The 26151-nt window shown below is 38.6% G+C and overlaps 1 protein-coding gene across 1 annotated transcript; it reads left to right on the top strand.

The window, feature by feature from the left end:
• Positions 1 to 24497, top strand: LOC108578416 (acyl-CoA Delta(11) desaturase-like). Its single transcript, XM_017941741.1, has 6 exons — positions 1 to 280; positions 20052 to 20272; positions 21472 to 21602; positions 23087 to 23292; positions 23447 to 23632; positions 24067 to 24497. Exons 2-6 carry the CDS (start codon positions 20065 to 20067, stop codon positions 24389 to 24391), a joined length of 1056 nt encoding a protein of 351 aa, XP_017797230.1. The 5' UTR covers positions 1 to 280; positions 20052 to 20064; the 3' UTR covers positions 24392 to 24497.
• The last annotated feature ends 1654 nt before the right edge of the window (positions 24498 to 26151 follow it).

Here is a 26151-nt window from a genome sequence, read left to right as displayed (position 1 = left end):
GTGGTGCCGGTATCTCAGTCTTAGTTCGCTGTCAGATCGTTCAATTTCGGAGTAGAGAGAACACCTTCGCGAGCGGAACGGTGAATCCAGAGGAACGATTACTGGCAATCGTACGAATACCAAATCTTGTGTGATCGTAGCTGTTTCGTATAGAATCGTGTTTGTTGCATATTGTGCACGTACCGGCATCGGAACATCGACGAACAGGCGGCAACATTCGTCAACCTAGTCGAACGAGAAAGGTTAACCGGCAAAATCTACGACGAGGGGAACAACAGAGGTACATGTCCCTTTTTCTTCTTCTATGGTATTGTTCGTTCGTTACGGGCGACCGTGTCGCCATTTGAGAATCTCTGAGTGATTTCGTTCGTTACGATCGAGAATTCGAAAATATTGTGTAAGGTGACAAGAAAATCGTCGAATGTCAAAATTAGTGGAACAATTCCTTCTTCTCGCGCATTTTTTCCTCTTTATTTTCCTGAGAGAATAGGTCAGTGACGAGAGAGTGGGATAATTCCATACGACCCTCGATTCTCCGGCACACGACCGGTCACCCCAGCACCGCGTGATCGGACCTCTCGAATCGTTTGGAACTTATCAGTATTCGAGATGATGTAACGGTGTGTTTAGTGTTAGATACGCGACACTTAAATTTGCATCTCGTCGATCGACGAAAATTAATTAGTCAACTGAAATCACGTTGAGGAAACGGCCATTCACGTTAATTTCACCGGGTCCATAGTATCGGAATTTCTCCTTTTCTCGCGTGAGTACGGAAGAGAAATCTTTTTTTCTCGCAAATCTAGTCACGTATACGATCGAATGAAACTAAAGAAAAAAAGAAAGATGTTGATTTGATCAACGACGTGTTCGCTATTCAACTTTTTCCCCCCAAAAACATCCGACAGAAAAGGAAAGTTGATCGGTCAGCGATCGATGACCGGGTCTTGACAAAAAGTTGTGTGTTCGTGAAATGATATAACCTAGAGAAAATCGAGATCCGCCGGTAACGTAATTCGGACGCGTTCATTGTGCACCTCAGATGTGTATATGTGTACCTAGAGGTATAACGTTAACTTTTCGAGCGCGCCACTACGGTCGCACGAACACTCGCCGGTGCTTTCATTTGCGAGGCGATAACGAAATTCTGCTCAGCGTGAAGTATAAAAATAGTTGCGTTTTTCTCACTCTGCATCTTTTTTTATTCATAGACCCGTCTACCTGCTTTTTCTTTCGTGTTGCTACCTACCACTGTCATCCTAGACCCTAACCGTTGTGTATTTTTACCTGCCATTTTCTGTCACTAGATGGACACTTCGTTTGACGTTATTTTTCTACCGCCCTTTTTTATCCCTACGTTGTATGCTTTGGGAGAAGTTACTTTTACAGCTGTACCATTTAACCCGTGACTTTGACAGTAGTGGCTGTACCTTTGTTTTATCATTTATGCGCCGGTAAAAAGATAGCAGGCAGTGTACATATCAATAGCATAGATAAATAGATTCAGGAACATGTACATGTATGAACTAATATTCTGTGCGTCGTAAAAAGCGGAGTGGTGAAGTTCAGACATTGTAGCCGATAACCTAAGCAGCAACGAACAAACTCTAACTGCATTACGTTAAAATTTTAAAGTCATTGCATATTCCAAGTCTAGCGTTAATCAGTTCAAACGGTTTAAAAGTAATAAATAAATTCCATTGGTGTGGGGAAAACATTACTCGCTAACGATAAGTGAAACGTACAGTCTGTGCAATTTATTTGCTATTTGATAAATTAACCACGATAAAATTTGAATAACGCATTACAACATTTTGTTTTCTTTTTTAGAACGAATAAAATTTAGAAATTCAGTATTTTTCGAAATATAATTTTACAACCGTTCACGCGTGATTTCGCTGTATCGATAGAGAGATCCTTCGGTCGCGTTTCTGCGGTGTCACACCTGTTGAGTTGTTTGGAAACATTTCTTCGGCCGCTCGTCGTTGGCACAGGCTGAACATAGCTTCGAGCGGATTTCAAGTTGTACAGGGTTTTTTTTTTGCCTCTAGGCAGCTAATCATCGTTTCGATACACCGTTAACGGCTTTGCCATTACCGTGCATGCAGATTGAGAGAAACAGATGTTACTTTGTTTCTTAAATGTTCAAACCTTGGCAAAGATCAGGTGTTTGAACGTTTACAATGTAGAATGTGAGCATTGAGGATCAAATTCTATTCTAGTCACCGTACATATTATATTAAAATTTTGAATCATTCTTTCAACCAAAATTAGTAGGTATCTACCTTTTCGTTTAATTACATTTTTATCGATGAAATAAAAATGGAGGTTTTCAATTATCTTTGGAGTCACTTTGCAGTTACCTACTGTTTTTTTTTTTTCCATAAAAATTTTTAATTTTCGTGCTGGAATTATCTAATCTTTCTTCTTTTCTTTTTAATTCGTGTTTTAACCGATCGTTGATGATAATCGCATTTTTTGCCCGATTAACCCATTCGCGGTGCGGCGTTTGCAATTTCATCTGCGATACGTTGCGGGGGTGTAATCGGCTACCGGAAACGTCAATTCAATTAGGGTCGATTAGTAGCACCGGTTTGATCCAGCTCCTCCACAGTGCTGCGCATCTAGCGACGGAAATTACTTCTACGCGTTAAAAAAATCGATCAATCGGCGCACCGTGTCGCGTGCAGGCGTAACCAACTTTCGTCATTTACCGCAGCAGATTTTAATAGACAGCATCATCTATAAATATGTATACGTCGCTACTCTTCGCGGCCTATTATACCTCGACGTTTTATCATTTTAAAAATGTTATTAGCATGTGCATGATTTATTTTTAAAATATCGCCGAGGGTAAGCGGTATATTAAAAGCACATTAAACGTTGATCAGTTGCAACGAGGTTATTGATGTATTAAATTAGAGGCGAGCGGCTAAAAATGTACTTGAAAGGTAAACTAATAGAAAACAGTTATACTATTAGACTAGAAAGTCATTAACTCATGAATCTTTTATGTACGTTTCATACATCCAAACGATCTACCGTTTCAGATTAGTGTTCGTTACATCAGCGTTCGTAATGTAGTGAATAATTATTAAAGAGCATATACAGTCTCTGGTAGAAATATTTCAAACATTATGCCACTTTATACTTTTATTTTCAACTATAACTCCGACGAATAGAAAAATTATTCGAACGATGCACTGTATCGTGTTCGATCAGAATTTCAAATTAATATAAATATTACGATTGTTCAGTTACCTCGTACTTCTGAAATTTCGTCTATATCGCTATATTTCCGTTTCAAGGATCTCCCGAAGAAGAAGTAAATATAGACGAACGTAACACGAACTTTATTAATTAAAAATTGTAATCGAGCACGATAAGAAACGTTTGATTAAAATACGAAGTAGAACAGTTAAGTGTTTTCGAATATTTTTGCCACAGACTATACACCTATATAGACTATACTGACCCTTACAACTCATTCAACCTTGTTCACTTCGGAGATCTACTGCGTTTAAAATGAATCTGACACTCATATAGACACTGAAATCTTTTCCGAATTGCTCCACGTTCTATCGAATACCTTACATTTCTCGTAATCCAGAGATAACGAAAATGAAAAAAAAAAACCTGTTTTCGTGACGATTTTTCACACGTTAATTCGTCCGTTAATCTGAGCTACCGTTCGAAATACAAATCTAAAGATATCTATATACTTTACGAATGTAGATATCGTTGAATAAACAAATAACAAAAGGTCTCTTTTCTTTTTTTTTCTTTTTTTTTTTATCAAAATTACTCAAGGAGGCGATCCACGAAGATAAATCGAAGTAATCATCTCATACAACATGCACGTGATTCGGTTAGCACGTGGTGATCTCTGGTATTGTACTATGATTATGATGTGTCCGGTGATCGTTGATTGCGTCAAAGAAACGCATTAGCCGGAATCTCTAAGGAAAATGTAGCATGTATAAACAAATTCTGTTTGAAAATGTATGCATTATCACGGTTGATCACGTACGAGTTGTGTTTAATTAGTAAAACAAAATTTTCCCATGTTGTCATTCGTAGTACTTCAGTGTCTGTCATTAACACGTTAAAAAACGTTTGAATCGAAGACGACGATTACGTGGTTGTTAAATTTTACGATTGCGACGAAGTATTCCGCGAGTCTTTCTGCTCGTTCGTAGAAATTATTACGATCTTCTTATTAAATTGTTAGATAGCAGTTATACGGTTTTATGAAGGATGTTGTTTGAAATTGTCGGGTGTAATGAGTAGCTGCTTCTTCAGTGTCGTTACGATAATACGCAAATATTTACACATGTGAACATGCCTTAAGCGTTCATTCGAAGTATCGTTAATTGTCGAGTGAAAATTGTTTGGAAAAAGGAAGAGTTGTTCCGATGTGAATACGATTCTTTATTAGGCAAGTACATGTACGTACACACGTTAGGTAGAAAGTTTATGCTAGAGAGGAGTAATATAAAGGAAGAAATTTTCCTTTTATTATAGGGGACAGAGAAATGTCCGAGCTTCGAGGAAAAATTCATTTATTCCGGGTTTTTGACGCAAGCAATTTTAACTGTGAATTGAAATAAAATCGATACGATGTGTCATTGCATTAATGGTTAGTGGTTATTCAAAAGATGTATCTTTTTTTAATAATTCATTAGTGTACATGCATTCATAGTACCTACCGTTGTTTACCAAGTTCATTGGAATTTTTAATGTGAGAACTATGCATTTAGATGTTACTAGTTTTGAAGTATTGAAAGTTTCAAATTTTTTAATTTTCAAACATTTTAATTTTCATATTGTTAAATTTTTGAAATTTCTAAAATTTCCCGCATTTCTCTATCAACGCCGCCCATTCGATACGCAATCGAATAATCGTGCGATCGCGCGCCAGAAGTCCCTAGACGCATTCTCCCTTGTGAGAATTCTTCTCGCGACACATCTCTCCTCGAGTTCTTCTATCGGAAGTAGGCGTTCCGCATATCTCGTTCTTCGTCTCGAGAAACGAGTTGGTTACGTGGACAGAAAGAAACCGAAATCCCTTGTTCTCTATAGCCCGGTCGGAAGAACTAGTCTGCCTGGTTATTTCTCGTAGTCCTTGGATCAGCTTTTGTCTAGCCAGTCCTTCTACACGTTTCTAAGTGCGAGTTCACCTTTATTCAAGCAACGATTCCAACGCGATTCGATCTCGTTGGAAATTCAACGACAAATCGATGCATTCGTCGCGACTATGTCGGTAACGGTGAAAGCCGCCAACTATTGACGATGGCCAGGAATCGCCGTAACACAGTGCAAAGATCGTTTGCATTGATCGCCGACTCACATTCGTGACTTCGAGAATGCAAAGCGGCTGATGTCAGCTTCTGTGTTGTGTGTCAGAACGTAAACACCATCTCTACCTATATATATATATATATATGTACTTAGGCTATAATACGACGTACACTCGGATGTTCTAACGTTGGTAGTTACACGTAAGATGATTAAATGCGATAAGCGAGATCGGTAGACGTAATGATATTACGTTCTTCCACGATGTCGTTCACCGGTGACACGAGTTTTACCTTTAAGCATCAACAATTTACCTCAGATACGTGGATTATAAACCTAGAGTTCCGCTAAGGCCAGCAAATTTCAAGGAAATCAAGTTCTCCTTTTTCGCGACGAACTTTGGAACGAGTCCTTGTGTAAATGCAAAGTGGTCTATAACGTGAATCGATCGTTTGCTTTGAGAGAGTCTCTTTAAAACCAGCGTCCCTGTCGAGATGCGTTTTCATGAAATAACCTGAACGTAACCCGGGGCCGTGATGTAATAATGGTTTTCACTTTCCAAATTAATGTCCAACTGGTGGCTGAGAGCCGCTGGGCCACGTAACACGCGGACGAGGAAGCACACCGAGGCCTCGTAATTCTCTCTCGCGTGGAGCATCTCGTACCCTCGCAGTTCGCGCGTATACGCTGGCCACGCACCTATGCGCATGCGTGGTTATTCTGTTGCGTGATTAGCAGTTGCGCATGCGCGGTGCTCCGCGTCAGACGAAGTGGGCCACGGTTTGTTCAATATTTCACGTGTTATTTGAGGTTATACGCCGAATTTTATTGTTTTCGACCATTGTGCAGGACAATGTTTGCATTAGCTCTTGTTAATTCTTGTGAATGTTTCCGCCGATCGAAAGTTGGCAAATATTATTCGCAGTTCATCTCGTTTTCAACACTGACCTGACATTTTTTCTGGAGATTCTTCGAAATATTCGGCACACATCGTTAAGTACGTGTCATATCGTTCCACCTAAAAATTTGATCGAAGTTATTTGTTGTTTAGTAGCATCGTGTGAATGTTTGAAGTGATATTTGAGTGTGTTGAATATTTAAGAAACGTTTAAGTATGTCTATATAAAATGCGAAGTATGAATTGCTAAATATTTAAGGTAACGTTATTTGTCGAGAACGTTTATAGTAACCCTCTCGGAGATATTTGTCGAAAATTTCGGGCACCGCGATTTGAATAGCTAAAAGTCTGATTAGCATTTGAATTTCATTACAAAACGGAATCGAATTAAAAACCGATATCGTGGGGTACGTCACATCGTTTGGTAAAAACAAAAGAAAAAAAAAACCTTACACGAGCGAACCGATCGACTTAACAAAGCGTATGCATATTGTAATTAATGAAGGGTGAATTATGAGTTATACGAGCGATTATTCAGCAGAATGAACGTTTAGATAAATTTGATCGAGAAAGTTCTTTTTCCTTCATGAATATTCCGAACAAATTTCAAAAATTTTTTGCTGTAATTGTATATTTGAATTCTATGAATCTTCTCACATTCAATTAAAATCAAATAATTCTACATTGCCTTCTCAACTTTCTCCCTTCCTTGTATGCAAGTCAATCGAAAGAAATGTTTTTCTATCGATGCTCACCGCGTTAAAGATTATCTACAATCATGCCTGGGAAATCTGCATTCTCGTTGCATGTTTTATATCTGCGGTTCGCGGTGAATGGGCGGTCCGTGCCACGTGTTCTTCACGCTCTTAATTTCTGTGCGTGTCTTTCACTCGTAAAGAGTAACTTGCACAAATCACACGTTGTGGGTCGTATAGATATTTCAACGGCTATGCGAGTTCGTTCTTTGCGTATTTCGTGCTCGCGGTCACGTGTCATCATTAACCCAATTTTCGGTTACAAAAGTTGCGTTCGTTAACGATTGTCGAGGTCACTGTTTCGAGGTTAGAAAGGTGTTACAAAGTTAAGAACCTTAATATCGTCAAGACAGACCTTCCCGACTCCTCTCCGTTAAATTAACTACTATTAAAAAAGAAAGTACACTAATTGCTTTCTGAAATCGTTTACTACTTGCAAAGTGGTTGTGTGTCTCTACGTTTCACAATGCACGCTTCCATTGCATCAGCACAATAACGAACTAAGTCGGTCCCGTTAACCGTCTGTTAATCTCGTAGATGAATCTAAATCCACCACATTTATGCTTACGTGCACTCAAATTGCACATCACTATGGCAAACGTGTGTGTATGCACGCTCGACGTAGCCCGTTGTTTTTGCCTACACATGTGAACAGTAGAACGCGTTCGTGATCCATCATCGCTGTTTCAAAGGAAAATTCATCGTGTAAACGGCGTTCGATGTAATTCATACATAGAAACGATATCATCGACGGTAGAACGAAGCTTTCAACCTTCGATGGAGGTATGAATTAAAGCGTGTACCAATAAGACTTTTACTATTCGTTGTACGAAATCGAAACGAATTGTACGAATGTTGCTAATTAAATTTTATTTTCTCGCGCGTATATAATGGCGGTCGTTAATCACCGCGATAATTCTCGTTGAGGCGTCATGCGAATGTAAGTGTCGGTTGAAAAAAATTTCCAAGTGATTTGTTTTATCTTATGGGTTTGTGATGCAACCTAGAACGTGAATCCGTTTAGACTTTGGATTCTATCTCCGGTCCTGTTTTTTTTTTTATTATCATCGAATATCTTAATGTGTCGATTGAATTAAAACGATCTCGACACATTTGAATCTCTAAGATTGTTTTTTGGTGAATGGGAAAATAAGAATATCGCAAAGTAGGATGGATACGAAATAAAATATTCACGACAGACAGTGGGTATGCAAATATAATTGTTTCCCAACACTTTCTGTATTCATAGAGGCAAAAAAAAATCTGTTAAACGTTTTTACAAATGACGAAGAAATATTTCAGATTTTTTTTTCACTGCATTCGAAGGAATCGATGACATTTTTCTTTTGAGCATCCAGTGTGAAGTTTTCGATGGTTATTTCGGTGGAGTTTTTGTTCCTAATTTGTGTCAGGGTCTTTTCACTTATTTTCGTGCACTTTGGAGCTCCGTGTTGTACATTTTTTTTCTCTTTCCATTTTGACTAAAAATAGGAAATATTTTCGGTAGATCTGTTTAATGTTGACTCTAAAAATGGAATATCATTCAGTTTATGGTCAAAATACGATAAATATAAAAGAACATCTCCCACTAGAAGCGGTCAGATTTCGATTAAATTTCAAAATTAGCTAAGAACGCAGGATATGAAAGGAAAAATATTCAGTAAATTAAAAATGCACTTAGGGAGAAGGCGAAAATAAAATTGTAAGAATGTTGGACACCAAGAAACGTAAATTTTTTTTTTAATATTACCATATGCATGCATTTGTACAATTTGTTAGCCAGTTCTAGGTTTTAGAACACAATTTTAACTGTACCTTGGTTATTATGCAAAATTGTTGTACATATGTTCTATGAATTGTGTATTTATATTGTTTACGTATAAATTTCGTAACAATAATGATGATCCTCTTTCAGTTGAGAAAGAGAAGTATATACAATTCATATTTGGCACTTCTCTGTGTTATAAATTCAAACTGAAGTCGTAGCCAAAAACAATGTTGCACTACAAATACAACTAGCTTTTATTGTTACAATTACGTTGCAACCTGATGTTCTATAGAAAAAAAGTTAAACTTCAAAATTTCATCTATTCACGTTTTCCACAAGACAATACAAAACTATAACTTTTACAATCGCTCAAATTATTTTTCTCAAAAAAAAAATAAAATCTTTCATTTCTCCAATAAAAATTCTGTTACCATTAATTACAATAAAAATTTTGCCGCATGGCTGCAGGCATTCTCAGTACGCAGCAGCGAGAGGGTTTAGAAACATCGAGAAATTCTGAAGTCGCTACTCTTTCGTTGCGACACCAACTGTTCCAAAATCGCATACTTCATAAAACAATACAGAGCACTATAATATTTAAGAATTACTCCTTACAATCCCTCAAATTATAATTATTTTACTAAAAAAAAAAAAATAGTTTCTATTTTTCCAATAAATATTTTATCACATTAATTATTAATTACAATAAAAATTTTGCTCCATAAACCAGAGCACTGTAATATTCCCAAATTACTCCTTACAATCCCTCAAATCACTCTACTTCCAAAACAAAACAAAAAAAAATTATTAATCATTAATTACAGAAATGTTGTCCTACAACAAAAAAATTCCAAAGTCGCGAGAAATGCTGAAGGTTCACCGGTGTGGTTCGAGTAACGCGCGTTTTTCAAGCGATTCAGAGCATATTATGGGCCAAGCAGTAGGCAGCAGCAGCAGCAGCTCGATCCATTCACCGTTCGAAAAATCGGTCTTCCGGTATAATTCGATCCGCTTTGATCCAAGTCACAGAGGAGTCGTCGTTTCTCTCCCCCTCTTTCATTTCTTTTTTTTCTCTCTCTCTCTTGTACGTGGTGTCTCTCTCTGTTAGGCCCGGTAAATTCGTGTTTCCTCGTTCTCATCGACGGTGTGTGGCGGCGGCGTTTCGTGCCGCGCTCGAGTGCATCGCACACGCACTTTATCCACCACAGGGACACGTGGCTGCCAGCGAGTTCCACGAGTTACGCGCGGGAACACGTCGATACGATTCTAGTGAGACGCGCGGCCGGTCGTGTGTATTTCGACGTATACCATTCGCCGGTTTCAGGTGGCGAGAGCATCAACACGCCACGCTATTGGCTCAGGCCATCTCAGCTGAGCCGTAGTTCGAGCTGCGTCGCAACGTGTCTGGTTTTAGGCGTCCCTCTATCAAAGGCCGGTTAACTATTATCGAAACTCTGCTGAACTGGCTTGGTTGGTTGGCGTTCCACGTCGACCGAGAGATACTATTTCAGTTCGATTTCTATGTTTTTCTATGTGTTTTCCAATACACTTGGAAATTCTACGAGACACTTTTTTCCCTCTTTTCTTTTTGCGATCTGGAATCGAATCGTTCGTTCGTTTTGCTCGTCGGTTAGAGGGAAGCTATCGATGGTGATTAGGCGAGAAACGCCGGTGCCTTTTATGGACATCGATGTTTCATTGGAATTTGTTTCGGGATTTTAGAGGAACTTCTTGATCCTTCTGGCGGTGGAATTGAATGAGGATGGATGAGAAATGATTTGAGATGGTGAATTTTTCATGTCGAATGTAAATGTTGAAAATTGTTGGGCGAGGAAAAAAAGGGAAAATTGAACTGTGCTTATTTACGAAAATTATTTTAACATTGTCGCTTGGAAATTGTTATTATAATTTTGAAAGATAACTTTGTAGTAGAAAATTTTTCACATTGACCAGTTTTGATTTAATGAAAATAGGGTTTAATCCTTTCTTTCTTCTTCTCATACATTCAATTAAATTTGATTGCTTGTTTAAGTGTCTTTTGTGAGGGGTACAATGAAAGGGATCAATCTAAGTTCAAAATTGCATTGAAATCAATTGTTAGAATTTTAAGATTCGTATGATCCGAGCATGACGCGACTGACAATGAGTGATTCATACTTCACGTATAAATTGTCAAGTTTCACGTGAAGAATTACGTCGAATATCTATTTTCTCGTTTATGCAACACCTATAAAAAAACATTGTCGTTGGTTTTTTTTTCCCTTGATAAATTAGCTTAAGTAAATTAATACTGTTTTACATCGTTCTTACTAGACTAAAATGTTTATTGCAATACTACACATCCTAATTGAACGTAAATTGTGTAAGACATCTGAAACAACTACTAGATAATAAATTGGTACACATTCCTACTAATGTGAACAATTATCATTAATACAGATTAGATTAGTGATACAAACGTGTTGACGATTCGATTCGATTAAACTTCTATAAACGAATCTTGGGGAAAAACTCGAAATTATCGGCTGAAATGGAGTTTCAGTTTCTCTACTAATCGTAAGAAACGTCAGGTCGAGGTTAAATCAATGATATAACTGCTGGAACAGATATCCAATGGTCACGTGCAGGGTTTACGTTATGATACTTTGCCAAAAAAAACGGGAATCCTTACTTCAGTTCCTTTCAATTCGTAGCAGGAATAAAAGATACATGTGTACGAGTCGTGAAACTTTCGAGTGTAATCGATTTCAATTTACCAATGAAACACTATTGTCCTTGTACTTTTATCAGAGACGTGAATTTTTTAAAAATAGACTTGTTTTTGTTACGAGCATAGGTTCGGTGGTTGCTACGCTTGAACATTTTAATACTTAGCACTTAACACTACAGATTCTTAGAAAGGTGAATGATGTGAAGGAACGTATAACAGAAACGTTAGGGAGCCCTTATGCAGGTGGAAATCTTGAACGATCCCATAGTCGAGCTGTACGGAGCCACATGGCTTGGTATAGTCGGAGGAAGAAATATAGCGAGATCGTAAATTAAAGCATTAAGTAACAGTCAGGGTCGAATACAGTATTTTTCGTTTTTCGATTAAGACTGAATCGAAGTTAAGGTTTTTTTAAATTAGTTAAGTGAAATACTCCAAATGAACATAATCCATGTGATAATATTATTAAGTAACTTCTTAAAATTCGTAATTTTAATATAGTTATTATTCTTGAAATTATTAATTCTAGATTAGCATTCATGCAACTCTGACTGAGGTTTCGAGCTCCTATCTTCTGATATTTCTGTTGATTCTCTTATCGATATGCCGGAACATATCGAAATCGATATCATCAAATCATTTTATGAAAAATATAGCGAATCATACGAAATCGCTATATTTCTTCCATCGACTATACCTGATATTTCGATAGACTTGGAACGGTAAAAGCGTATCGATGTGGGTCTGCTCTACAGCTGAAAATTGAAAGCGAACTTGTTGAGAAATAAATCGTGAATAAAAAAATAATATACCTACTTTCGTTTCATTTCGATAAATTTAAGAAAACCCTTCTTGAAAAGTAGAAAATGGCCATACATTTGCAATGTTAACGCTCTTCTTAACGATCAGCCATCGATTCTTGCACGAATAGATACTTTTTTAGACAAAATAATCGAGTTTGAAAAGCAACGAGGAACGTATTATTTTTTTATTAATTGAAAATCCGTTTTCGTGGAAAATCGTTCACGCTCTACATCATTTGGTGCAACGACCTGATCAAGACGCGGGCATTTCAACTTCCTGAAAGATCGAAAGGTTACTGTTGATGTTCTTCGTACGTAATACCGCCAACGTTCTAATTCGACTTGTAATTATAGAACTACGTGAATGCATTGTTCGCAAATTTCTTTGATCGTCACAATTTAATCATTCGTTTTAATTATAAAGCATGAACGTTAATCTCGTGGCTAATTTTCACAGTGTTGAATTATTCGTCGATCAAAGGAATTGCGTCTATAAGTTTCTGTGTATGAGATATCGCGGAAAAAGTGTCTTTGAATTGAAATTCTTGCGACCTCGCGACTTACAGTCACTTCCAAAAATATTCGGACGCTATATCGAGGTTATCGGCGCAATAGTAACCTAACCTATAATTTTCGCTGAATTAACATTTCAGTATAAAGAAATTTTAATTTTTCACTTCAAAAAGTATTTAAAAATGTCAATAATTTCCTTAGTCTAATCTCGAAGTAAACTTTTTTAGGTTAGGTTACTGATAGCCTCGTATAAGCTCGCTCTTCTAGCGATATATTTCGGTTATTTGTAAACTTTTTGGCTTGACGCTTTTTCGTTACGAAACGTCTATTTATTACACTTCATTGTAATACAAGTTAATCGAAATTACCTCCAATTCCTGTGTAACACAATTATTCCGACAATTAACAAAACTGAATATTTTCAATATTCATTATCGTTCGTGTTCCTAATTTTTTAAACCTGAATATTTTTCGCCGCGTTCAACGGTACTTTCATTATTGTCCGAATATTTTTCGGACTAACTGTACTGTAACGTTGATGTAAGTTTCGAGAGGACAAAATATATGGCACACGTCACGATAGAAAGCCACTTTATTCAGTAAATTACGTAAACACGATTAGTTTTACATAATCACGCGATGCATTTATCTATCGGACATGCGCCAGTTCATCGTCTTACTTTACTTTATTATCATTATAAAACGACATTACATTCTACCCCGTTCGTCTCGAAAAACCTCGACATTCGAACATTTTTTTATCACGACAAGAGAAGCACGTTACCATACACATGAGTCAACGTCGCGGGACCTTTAAATTTAGCGTTGTTCGTTTCGCGTCCTCCTACTTATCGTCTCATTAATCCAAATAAAATCGAACTAACGCTAATAAAAATTCAACAACGTATTTCCCTTCATGGTCGTCATCGTCGATCAATCGAATGGTCAAGTTCAGTGAATGATCAATGGAGTTACGGAAGCCATTAACCGCCACAGCCTTGGCACTGACAGGGATTGCGAGTGCCAACGAGTTTCCCGAGCGTGTGTGTATATACTTTCGACGCAACGGATAAACGCATCTCTCGACCTCGAGATATATACGCGTAAATCTTGCAAGATCTGTGATCTCTCCTTTATCCATCGTTAACACCTGTTCCATCGAGCCACGTGATATTTTTCTTCATTTTTTCCCCCCATCGTACACCTTGTTGACTGTTTTGTTTCTTTGTAAAACGGGGAAAAGAAATGAGGAAAACAGTGGTTCGATGACAATCCGTTATGATAATAAAGCGATCGATTAATCGCGACCTTTGTCTTCTGTATCAACCGATTGACAATTCTCTTTGTGTAACACTGGACGGATGCATGTACATACGCCTTTCTATTGATTTATCGCGGTATATTCTTCCGTGATAACGATAAAACCTGGTCGATTTTTATCGCAAGCACGAAAGTTCACCGCGATGCGTGATGCGACGACGCACACGGTCGACGACAAATTGCGCGTAATCCGCGGGAACTTCGTTGCGTAATTGGGACAATGGGAACATTCGTGATTTTATCGAGAACTACGAAATGGTCCGTTAAACTTTGTTTGTCCTCTGTTTATGCTAATTCGAGGGGTTGAAGAACTTTGGTGAGAAAGAAAAAAATGAAGGAACCTCTGAGACGGTGTGTGAATGTTTCCTGTACTCATATTCGTAGTATGTCAGTCGTTTTTCCTGTTGAATGCAATTAGTGGTTATTTTCGATGAAAACATTAAGAAGAGATCACGAAGGTAAATTCATTTGAAATGCATTTGCCGGAAACGTTTAACGTAAAAACAGAAAATAGCAGCTAATGATGACTTAATTAATACGGCTTCTTTTTTTTTTTTTTTTCTTCCATGAGTTATGGTACGTAACGTGAATATATTGTATATCACGTGGTAAAAAGTACCTATTTGCGTCAGGAAGTCGTTCGATGGTATTGTAAATGTCGCACGTAGATTTTTGTTGAATTAACATCATCCGATGGAGGATATTACACGTTAGAGCGTACAAATTGTTTTGTACATTTCTTACCGGGCAATATTAAGCGTTTGTAAGCTCGCTACACGCGACGGATATGAAGGTTCCCCGTGGAAAAGACACAAGAGGTCAGAGACGATAGTGGGTCGAGAAATCACTTGGTTGGCCTTTCAATTCCACGCGAGATAGGGTGGACGACACATGTACTCGATTAACATAACATAAGCACGTGATAGTGCGACATTATTTGAACATGTGATCCAAAAACACTCGAACCAGACACGGGGGAACTTGGATTATTCGAGATAGATAGAACCGGCTGATAGAAGAGCAAGCCAGAAATAGTGTTGGCCTTTAGAACTATGGACCAAGTTGTCCTTCGAGAAAATTGAATTTCTGATAGGTTTTTCGAAAGAAAGAAAGAATAGCTGTTATCAAGTTATAACTATAGGTTTATTATCGGGGTAGTAATAGAGATCGGAAATTGTTCCTCTTTAATTTGTAAGTATCAATATTCAACTATGATTTCGACGAAATATCACAGTTGTGTACATTCGAATATTCTCATTAAATCCTCTTTCGACATTTCGTTCGAAACCTTACCCTCCGCTTTTGCCATTCCTACCCTTTACTCAGCAATTTCCTTTCAGAGCAAACAACCTCCAGAACTCCCCAAAAATCCTGGCGCCACCTCAGCCATTTCACCCTCACCCTCGAACCCTTCTCTTTTTCACCGCCATTTGGCCATTCCCTACCAAAATTTCCACTCTGTGGAACCTTTGTAACTTTCTTTCTCTCTCTGTCTCTCCCTTCATTCTTTCACTGTCTCTCTCTCTCAGAGCTCAAAGAAACTGTAAAGCCTAATGTTAAGGCGATGAACGCGCGAGTATGTAGGCCAGAGAGAGAGTTTCACGTACGATCCACACAGGTCAACAGACCTACAGTGGAAGTTTCGAGTAGCGTCTCGACGCCGGCGGAGGACGTCCTGTGAACCTACGTCGGCGTCGGGATGCGGCCACGGACGAGCCTGCGCCTCGAGGAGGGCGCGCGTCGCACGATCCAGCGGCCAGTCGATAGACGACCTCGTTCGAGCTTCGACGAATCCCACGGGCATATTTCCATGGTCCTGATCGACATATACTACTATCCTACACCCCCGGCACTGGTGGCCTGGACCCATTAAGAGAGAGAGAGAGAGAGAGACAGAGGGTTACAGGTGTTGACAAACGGATGTGTCTGGCAGCTGTTGTTTGTATCCGTGGACACAAAGTCACGAAGCTCGTCGAAGCCTTGTGATATACCCGCTGTTGCTGCTGCTGTGGTGAACAGTGCAAGTGGCGTCACTCTTGAGGACGATTTTACGATTAAACGGGGAGAACGTAACAACTTTTAACAAAAGAAGCAGATAGGGTGACACTGAGACAACGTGTATAGTATGTAGTAGACCTAATACACAAACCTTTCCGTCGTCGTCGTCGTTGTCGTCCACCTTTCTTTTTGATGCTACGAAAGAGAGAGGATTCGATTGGTGAAAAAAGAAGGAAAGTCGTTTGATGGTACAAGAGGATGATATGGAAGTCGCAGATGTCGGGGAATTCACCAGGCTGATCGGGGACGCTCTTTTCGCGGCTCGTGTTATCGATTTCGTCGGGATGTCCTGTTTTAACGGGACGGAGGGCGGCTCGTTGCTGCTCGGTTTCGTCTCGGGAAACGTTCCGCGACGTTTGCACGCTCTACACGAATGATAACCTAGAATATGTAGGTGACACTGGCGAACACTGATGGACAGGTACGCTGCCTTTTCCTTCTATCCTGAAGGATGCTTTTCTCGCTATTCTCTTCATTCTCTCTTGTCTCGCCTTTCACGTCTTCTCTTCTCCATGTTTCTCTTTGTGTTTCTTCTCGTTGCTTCGTGGTTCACTCTCGGTGGACATATGATTGTTAGATTGTTAAATTTGTTTTTTTTTTTTTATAGACTGATGAGAGTTGCTTTTCAACGTACGTCTTTTCTTTTCGATGTTTCTCTTTGCGTTTCTTCTGGTTGCTTCGTGTTGATTCTCTAACAAATGATCGTTAGATTTTTGTTTTTCCTTACGGATCGATGAGAATTGCTTTTGAATGTGCGTTTTAGGTAATTGTCGTCAAGTGTTGTGTATTTGTTGTTGGAATGTGAGCATTCAGGTTGTTCGAATAAAAGCTGATCGAGTTATTTCGTTGATTTCGGTTGTTCAGTGGTGTTCGACGAAGACCACTTTGAGGGATGATTTTCTACCCGTTTCACCGTCGATTTTGTTTCAATCGATGCTATTGATGGCCTTGTTTCACTGGGGAAAGTAGCCTTAAGTGTACGTATATTAATCGATCGGAAAGAATGGCTTCCTGAATACCTCGCAAAGCAATTTCACAACAGCTTCAGTGTGTTTCTGTGGCTATCGTAAAAATGTCCACTCTGAATAACAAATTTTCCGATTGAATAGCAAATCGGAAGTTATACACGAATATTGTATGTAAATTCCACTTGGAACTAGTATACAATTTATTCTTACTATTGTTCGACGGTGAAACTTTGCACCTATATCCTAGTTACCTGTACTCTAACTCGTACTTTTCGTTACCTTTAGTCATATCGTATTAAACGTCGAACGATAAACGATAAGAATGTTCGAACAAACAAAATTTGTATGTAGGAATTAGCGAGGTGCGATTTGGTGCAACAGAAGATTACCGCTCGAAAAGTTCGCGCTAATTCTATCGAATTCATTTGTATATGTTGTAACCGGTATTGCATAACAGCAGGATAACCAGTGGACTTTCGATCATCCGTGTCATGTTTGACTGAATGTCTGACGATAAGCCCGCAGAATAATTGGTGTTAAACGAATCTCTGTTTCCCGATAATTAAGTTCAGTGTGTGTTGTTGCCGGTTATCTATCTGTCGCGCGTGGTTTATTCCTGTTTGTCAAAGTTACCACTTCTTCAGATTAATCCATTATCTTTCCTGTGTGCATAAACCTTCCTTTTTTTTTTTCTTTTTTTTTAACGCGTGGTTAACGTCAACACACCATTGAGAAAATAAAAAACTGCGATACAAAAGGAGTAAGAAGCAAAAAGACAATATCGAAAGAAATAGGAAGAACCGTGCTGATATCTCCTGAAATTTAACACGCGCGATTCACGTTCCACGAGAAGTATCACACACAATCATCAAGGTTTCGTGTCTGAGATTCTTCGAATTTCATCGGGTTTTCGGTGATTCTGTTAAAAAATTCGATAAAAATTCTTCACTTCGATTGGAGTGACTCGAATGCAAAGTATAAGGATTGTTTCTTTAATAAATTTTAAAAAATTTACCACGTAGAATGTTTTGAAAACACGAATAGATTGAAATGCACGACAAGTGGGGCAATAAATCAAACACAGTGTCGATCGAACATAATTAACAAATAGAATTAATCGACGACGAAGAAGGTTAGACGTGATTTTTTTGCGCCATTTGTTACGGAAAATCTCCGTTGCTTCTCTTATTTATCATTTTTCACCGGTTCCGCATGTATCTATGACGATACTAATGCAAATGCGTAATAGGAGAAGACTGAACGTGTAGATTCTGCTTTGTATGGCAAACAGAATATATTTCCATATATTACACGGATTTCTCTTTTTTCTCTTTTCTCTCTCTTTACCATCGTCTTTTTGCCGGACAATTTCGTTTAGTAGTTTCCAAGCAGACGTGTGTAACAAGCTGTTGCTGATTTATTTACGAATTTACATATTTTTCTAATCGAATAGGTTCTTTTTTTTTTTTCAATGGATCTTAACATAGAGTACATCGATGTATGAGACGAACGAAATATCGCTTCCGAGTTTTTCCCCCTGTTTTGTCCTTTAAAAGCTATACCACGCGACACCCTCGTGAGCTTTTACCTTTAACACTGTCAGACACGAGCACACTTATACATACATACCCTCTGGAGTACCATTCAGCCGCAATGACGTCCATACTTATTTCTAGAATCCTTTTTCCAAACATCACCATTCAGTCTTTAACGTTTAAAAAATCCTTGGCTATTGATACTGGCTTGGAGAACTGAACTGTGTTGCGAGCCGGCGTTGCACCGTTGTCTATACACCTTTCAACTTTATTTAAAAATATGTTTGCCTTCTGCAGACACACTTTAACCTGTCGGTAAATATCGCGTATGGAACAATAACATGTTTGACTTGGTCTGATTTGTTTTGTTTCGTGTTTTTTTTTTCCGTCTTTCGAATTCGTTTCGAATTTTTCGGTGAAGATTCGAGAACGTCTAGAATATTGCTTATTATAGAATAATTTGAGAAAGTTCAAATTTAAAATCATACGGTTTCAGTACGTTTCCTTCGTAATTCGAGGAAATCGTCAGATTCGAGTTTTCGGGATTTCGAATTTTTCGAAGAAAATTCTCGAAGACTCTCGAGAATATTTTTCATTATTCTAGAATAATACGAGACACCTCTAATTTAAATTTACACAGTTTTAACACGTTTTCTTTTTTCCTGTACAGTGTTTGGAATTTTTCGAAAAGGGTTCTCGAAAAAATTCGAAAACGTCGGGAATATATTTCATTATTATTGAATAACTCGAGAAACTTCGATTTAACACGTGTTACGTGGTCCCAGTTAGCGGTTGTAATAGTATTTAAATTTGATTTTATTTCCTGGCCCTTCAGCGTCCACCGTTCTAATCGTAACAGGTTGAATAATCGGGGCAACAATTATCGATCGTTCTTACGTCAGGATGGTGTGTTCATACGTTTCACGGACTACGATTTAATTCGTTCAGCAACGCGGAATTGAAACGTGTGGCCGCTTCAAAGGATAACGTTAATATTCGCATAGAAGAAATGCTCTGAAACGTAGATACAAATAGACGTTATCGAATAAACGAATAAATTCCTATTTCATTTTCTTACAACTCATTCGACAAAGTACCTACGTATCCACAAACTATGCTAAAAGTTTCTAATTTGTCGCAAGAATTATTCGACAAGAGTGCAGTTTTTCTCTCAGCCGCGATTTACGCCGCTGAATGTTTGATTTATTGTCATTAATAACCAATTTACAGTCGAGTTGCGAACAAACCTGACTTTTATGGACGCGGTCGACAGAATAAGAAGCTGCGATGTCCGATAATTAAAAGTGATGAGGAAAAAAAATGCCTAATTAACTGTGAAATAATTTCTTCCTTACGAATAATTACGAAAAAGCATATCTAATTTTCCACGGATTTTCAACAATTGTTTCGTCTTTCTGTTTTCAGGAATAAAGAGGAAATGGCGCCCAATATAACGAGTACCCCAACGGGTGGACTGTACGAAGAGGAATCAGTCGATCAAGCAACGATGTTCGATCCGCCTAAGCAGCAGTACCAGAGACACATTGTCTGGAGGAACGTGATCATATTCTCGTATCTTCATTTAGGCGCCGTTTATGGACTGTTCCTCATTTTCAGTTCTGCAAAACTGCTGACAACATTGTTCGGTGAGTGACCATGAAATAGCTTCTGTTCTTTCCTTCGTAAACCTTTCATAATCGGGATTGTATCCGTTTGAAACGTAGAGAAGATCGCGTGGAAATTATCTCTTTGCAGCAATACACCAAATTAAATACCATAGTTGAAAATTTATAGGAGAAACTCTCGATTAGAGTAGGATAAAATATATTTATCAACGAGGACTGATGGTCAGATGGTCAAATTCTTTTTGGTGTCTTTGTGATGATTTCTTGAGAACGAGGATTTTATCGGAGAAGGAGATGTTTGTTTAAGCTAGTTGGAGAAATCGTACAGTTGGAATGTTGATAGAAGGCTCGTTTGTACGGATAACTCAGGTGAACTGTAATTAATTGCACCGAAAAACCGGCGAGTTGGCAGTGTGCAGCGACAGAGAGCGTCGAATTGCACACCTGTTGATGCACGCAGATTTTCGTGCTCATTTTCAAAAGAATTCCTCTCGGATATCGTTCCGCGGCTTTTATATTTGTACGGCTGATTGCGGGTAATAAATTGAGGTGCGTGTAGAGGCATTTGTCTTTTTCTTTAACCCTTCGACAGTTTATCCCGTGTGAGACTCGGGCAGAGCGTGAAATATCGAGAGAGGGTCTCAGGAAGAAAGTTAGGAATGGTCCAGATATTATTATCGTAACTATACCGTAGGGTTATGCATCCCCTGTTTTAAAAACCATCACACACGGCGTAACTATTCCAAAGATACGTGTAAAATACTAAATTTTCTTCACCGTGATTCATAATTTTATTAGACTGTCAAAGGGTCAAATTGTAGCAAGTTTGCTATTTAGTTAATAGAGAAAGACAAACATAATTAGGTCGTCTGATGCAAAATTTTAGATTTTTTCGGGAGGAATGAAAATCATTTTTTAAATGCAAAAATGTCTCTTAGATTTCCCAGCACTAAGTTATCCACGATCTTTAAGTTAAAATGAAAGAAACTCAGAACTTTTTGTAATTGCAAATGACACGCAAATGATTAGAAAATTGGCAAATACATTAGATCTTTCAATTGTTTAAATTCAAAACACTAACCTAAATTAATATTCAAAAATTTGGAACTTTTAATGATACGAAAATTTGCAAATAATCATAAGTACATTTCACGTCGGATTTCCTCGTAAACAGGGAGCGTTCACACAATTTTCAAACAATTCCTTCGTTCTCTTTACAGCGTTCTCTTTGTACGTGGCCGGTGGATTGGGAATCACAGCCGGTGCTCACAGATTATGGGCACACAAATCATACAAGGCGAAATGGCCGCTCCAGTTGCTGCTGATGATCTTCAACACCATAGCGTTCCAGGTAAGCGATCGATTCGTGATCGAAGCGATCCGTGACCGTGTCCGTGAACGAACCGTACGATGATCCTGTTACACGTGATTCAAGGAAAAAAAAGAAAAAAGAGAGGGGGAGATCATTATCATTCGAAAACGGGAGAGACGACCTTTGAGCGAATGTTTAGCGGTTCTTCTTGTTGACGAAATTACGGAATTTGACTCATTTGAAACGAGTTGAGAGCTGGTTTTTTGCATGTCCAAATCTTCTTAATTGGTTTCGCAACCATTTTCTAGGAATCTTCTTTCTGCTGTTGAAATTATGTAGAGATATGACATAATCGATGGGACGAAGAAGAAGATTTGTGTGTTAGGGGAAATGGTTCACGTTGACGACTTAAATTGCACAGGCAAAAAGGAAAAGGAACTTGTTCATATTGATGACTTAAATTCCACCGGCTCTTTATGCTTTCTCGACAATAAAACGATTCACGTGGTGGCTTTTCGTTGTATGTATATTGAAGAGGAGAGGCCAGGCCTTCTTTGTGTATAATAAACGTCAGGTATCGTGGAGTTGTAGCACAGAATGGTATATCTGATGTCCGATATTTCGACGTTGTTAAATTTTTCCGGACGATACTTTTCGTGAATAGAAGCATCGCCGGACATTTCTCAAATGGAGAACGCTCTTTTCTTAACGCCTTGTCCATTTAGAATGCCAGCTGGGCCGGTAGGAGCATTCATTTTAGCAACTTACACTTCAGGAAATTGTAAAATGTAGAATTTCCAACTCTAATGTTTCGTTTTCTGAGAAAAGAAAGTAATCTGAAATTTTTCGTGAATTTTCCAAGTCTAATATTTCGTTTCCTCAGCAAAAAAAAGTAATGGAAGATTTTTCGCGAATTTTCCAAATTTAACGTTTCGTTTTCTCAGCAAAGCACTCAGTCACATTATATTTATACTTACTATCAAGTTAAAGGAAGAAAATCTTGAAACACTACTCAAGTGCAAAGGGTTAATGAACACCTCTCAGTCAGCATGTTTACGCATAGTTTCCATTCGTCGAACCTGTGCAAAGTGTCATATGTATTCAAATAATTCACATCGTTCCTCAAACTGTTCAAACTAATACAATCGATCCAACCAGTTTCAATTTCTTTTACACTCTCCTGTGATCTACTTTCTTACTATTTCTCATTAAAATCTCCAATGTTTTTATTCTTTTCTCTCTCCTTTATACACCGTGTTCGTACATGAATATTCGAGAATTTCTGGTCGCTTCTCGACCATTCGAGCAGGGATTTCAAGTGGTCACAAACGACGGCCACTTCACTCGAGAAGCGTCAGCTAATTAGATCGAAGAGGGATTCTGTCGAGTGTCCAATTTGTTCGTTCGACACCCCGTCCAATTAGAGCCTGTGCCTGAACTAAACGAATCTATCTTTCTTTCTTTCTTACTTCTTTTATTTTTTTTTTCTTCTAATTTTTCTCTCTCTCGTTTGTCGTCGACAGGATTCAGCGATCGATTGGGCCAGAGATCACAGGCTTCACCATAAATACAGCGAGACGAACGCTGATCCTCACAACGCCAAGAGAGGTTTCTTCTTCGCGCACGTGGGCTGGCTGCTGTGCAGAAAACACCCGGACATCAAGGAGAAAGGCAAAGGAATCGATTTGGGTGACCTATGGAGCAATCCTATACTGGCGTTCCAAAAAAGGTGAGGCGCTTTTCGGCCAAATCGACGCGAGAAATTTTTCCTCACTCGAGTGTGAAAAATTGTATCGTCTCTTCGGAATTTTCTTTTTCTTTTTGCCTTCTTTTAGTGACGATGTATTTTTTTTTATATAATATGTTTCATGATTTGTACACAGGTATTACACGTATTTGATGCCCGTGTTCTGCTTCGTCCTACCGACAGTTATCCCTGTCTACGGCTGGAACGAGAGCTGGAAGAACGCTTACTTCGTATCCACAGTTCTGCGATATGTGGTCACGCTGAACGCAACCTGGTTGGTCAACTCCGCGGCTCATCTATTTGGGAACAAACCATACGACAGGTTGGTCTCCTTTCCTCGTGATTCTTTTTGTTTCATTGAGTCAGAGATAAGAAGGAAATACCAATGTTTCTGTTTGTTATTACTGGTCACGTAATGGTACTTTTTATTAGGTACTTTGTAATATTTTTGCGAATTTTTTCTATCTCCAGTTCAGTAGCAAAATGTCGATACTTAATATTAATATTTCACGTAATCGTAGCTTGAAAATTTCATACCAAAATACTTCCTCAATTATGTGTAATTTCAAATCAAAATATTCAATTATAAAACAGACTAACAGAGTGTTGGTTGACTTCTGAGTTACTGAATGATGACAAATTCATCATTAAAAATATGTAACCATAAGCGACGAACAAGAATCTTAGTGAATCATTAAGAATTATTAAATTAGAATATTGCTGAATTATTAATGAAACATTGAAATAATCTCTCAGGTTCATCAATCCTGCGGAGAACAAAGGTGTGGCCATAACTGCGTTTGGCGAAGGTTGGCACAATTATCACCACGTGTTCCCGTGGGACTACAAAACCGCGGAGCTGGGTAACTACTCTTACAACCTGACGACGGCGTTCATCGACTTTTTCGCGAAGCTCGGTCTCGCGTACGATCTGAAGATCGTTCCCACAGACTTAGTGAAGAAACGAGTGGAAAGAACCGGCGACGGGAGCCACGAACTTTGGGGTTGGGGTGATAAAGATCAGACGCAAGAGGACAGGGATCAGACGCTGGTGATGCATTGCCTGAAGAAGGATCACTAGAGACACGATCATCGTACGAGGAGGGGCTGATCCGTTCGTTCGTTCGTTGCACGCTTGTTTAAAAGTAGGGAAAACAAAAAACAAAAAAAAAAAAGAAAACACGAACGAGACAGCTCCGCTTCTTTGTACAGTTCTTACGAATGGGGCGGGATATCATGTATTCGAGAAACAGTCGGAACATTTTGAGATATTTAAATATTTTTTAGTCACGCGGTTATACCAGCGGTCAGCTACGTTCGATTTTCATTGAAATCTGGTTCACGGTATTCCTCGAATAATACTTCTTATTCGGTATATAAAATATTGATATATTATTTATTCAATGTGTCAATAAATCTATATATTATTATTCCTGGAGTAATATCTCCTTTGAGTAACGTTATACAAAATACAGTACTCGTTTGATTGTGCGTTTCATATTGTCTATATTTGAGTTCGTATTACCATCGAATGGGAAACATTTAGTCAATTCTTTTTTTTATTATTATTAGTATCATTACACCATGAGTAGAACCAGTTTATTGCGAATGCTGTGAATATTGGTTTCTATAAATGTGAAACAAAGGGTCTTATTCCGATTGCGACGCGGTAAGATTACCTCGCGGAGAATCAAACGCAGCCGACATTAACGGTTCCGCGTTTCACTCAATGATAGGTCATTTGGCAGGTTCTAAATGTCCTCAGTGTGATCCCGTGAGATAGTCAGACACCTCGGCCAGTCTCATTGTTCCTCGTTTCCTTGATCACGTTTTAGATCGCAACGATAGACTCGCGCGCGACGAACGAATATCAGTTCGTAGCCCCGATATAACGTCTGTGCTTTATCGTCACTGCTAAACTCATTACGCTATATTCCACAGAATCTTCGGATTCGATCGAACCTCTTTTTTTCTTTCTTCCTTTTAATCGATGCTTTTCAACGCGTCGAAAGTCCTATCGGGTAAATTCTTCTTCTTTTCTTTTTGTTTACATTCATCCGGCGTAGACGTGTTAAGTTTTAAGGACGTGTCTCGGGGCTACGAAAACAAACAATAGGAAAAGAAAAAACGAACCTTTTCATTGGTGAAGGGAGAAAGAGACATTCCGTCGACGCGAGTCGTATGTTTATTAATTATAGTGTGACCGTGCAACCAGGATGCGTTGAACGTTTCGTGAACAAACAAATGGTGATGGATCGAGATGAAAATGCCTACTTTGTACAGTAAAGATTCTCGCTTCGATATGATTAATACGATTGTGTTTGACCCCTGATTTTGCACGCGTCGATAGCAAATCGTCTGAATATTTCTCTGTACTCTTTATTTTTTAAGTCTCATCTATCCTCTTCCGTCGTGTTTCATTTATTCTCTATTCCAGATGGGACATACCATTTCTATTATCATCTGAAACGTGCATCGAATTTTCCTTTTATAACAAAGATCCACGAGATCAATAGCATTACTTCCACTCTACCCCCCGCCTACCCTTACCCACCTTTTTCTCTTCTACTCGTTCAAGCATTTAGTTGCAATTATTCTCGTTGCACGGGATACAATGTAAATGTTGTTTTATAGTCACGTTTGTACACAACATTTACCAATCATCGATACCACGGGAACTCGAGTGTAATCCCCTATCCCCCCCATCTCCTTCCTTTCTTTCTCTAATCAATTTTGCATTCGCCATTAGATTAAAGCTAACCCTGGAAAGCGGTAGCTTCCGAGGAGCGTGATACGCGGGGTTTCTAGTTCTTTCTTCTTCGATTTTTAAATATATATATA

This window comes from Habropoda laboriosa, unplaced genomic scaffold, assembly GCF_001263275.1.
Source record: "Habropoda laboriosa isolate 0110345459 unplaced genomic scaffold, ASM126327v1 scaffold5, whole genome shotgun sequence".
NCBI lineage: Eukaryota > Metazoa > Arthropoda > Insecta > Hymenoptera > Apidae > Habropoda > Habropoda laboriosa.
The sequence above is the reverse complement of the archived record's forward strand: the minus strand, read 5'-3'. Positions and strand labels throughout refer to the sequence as shown.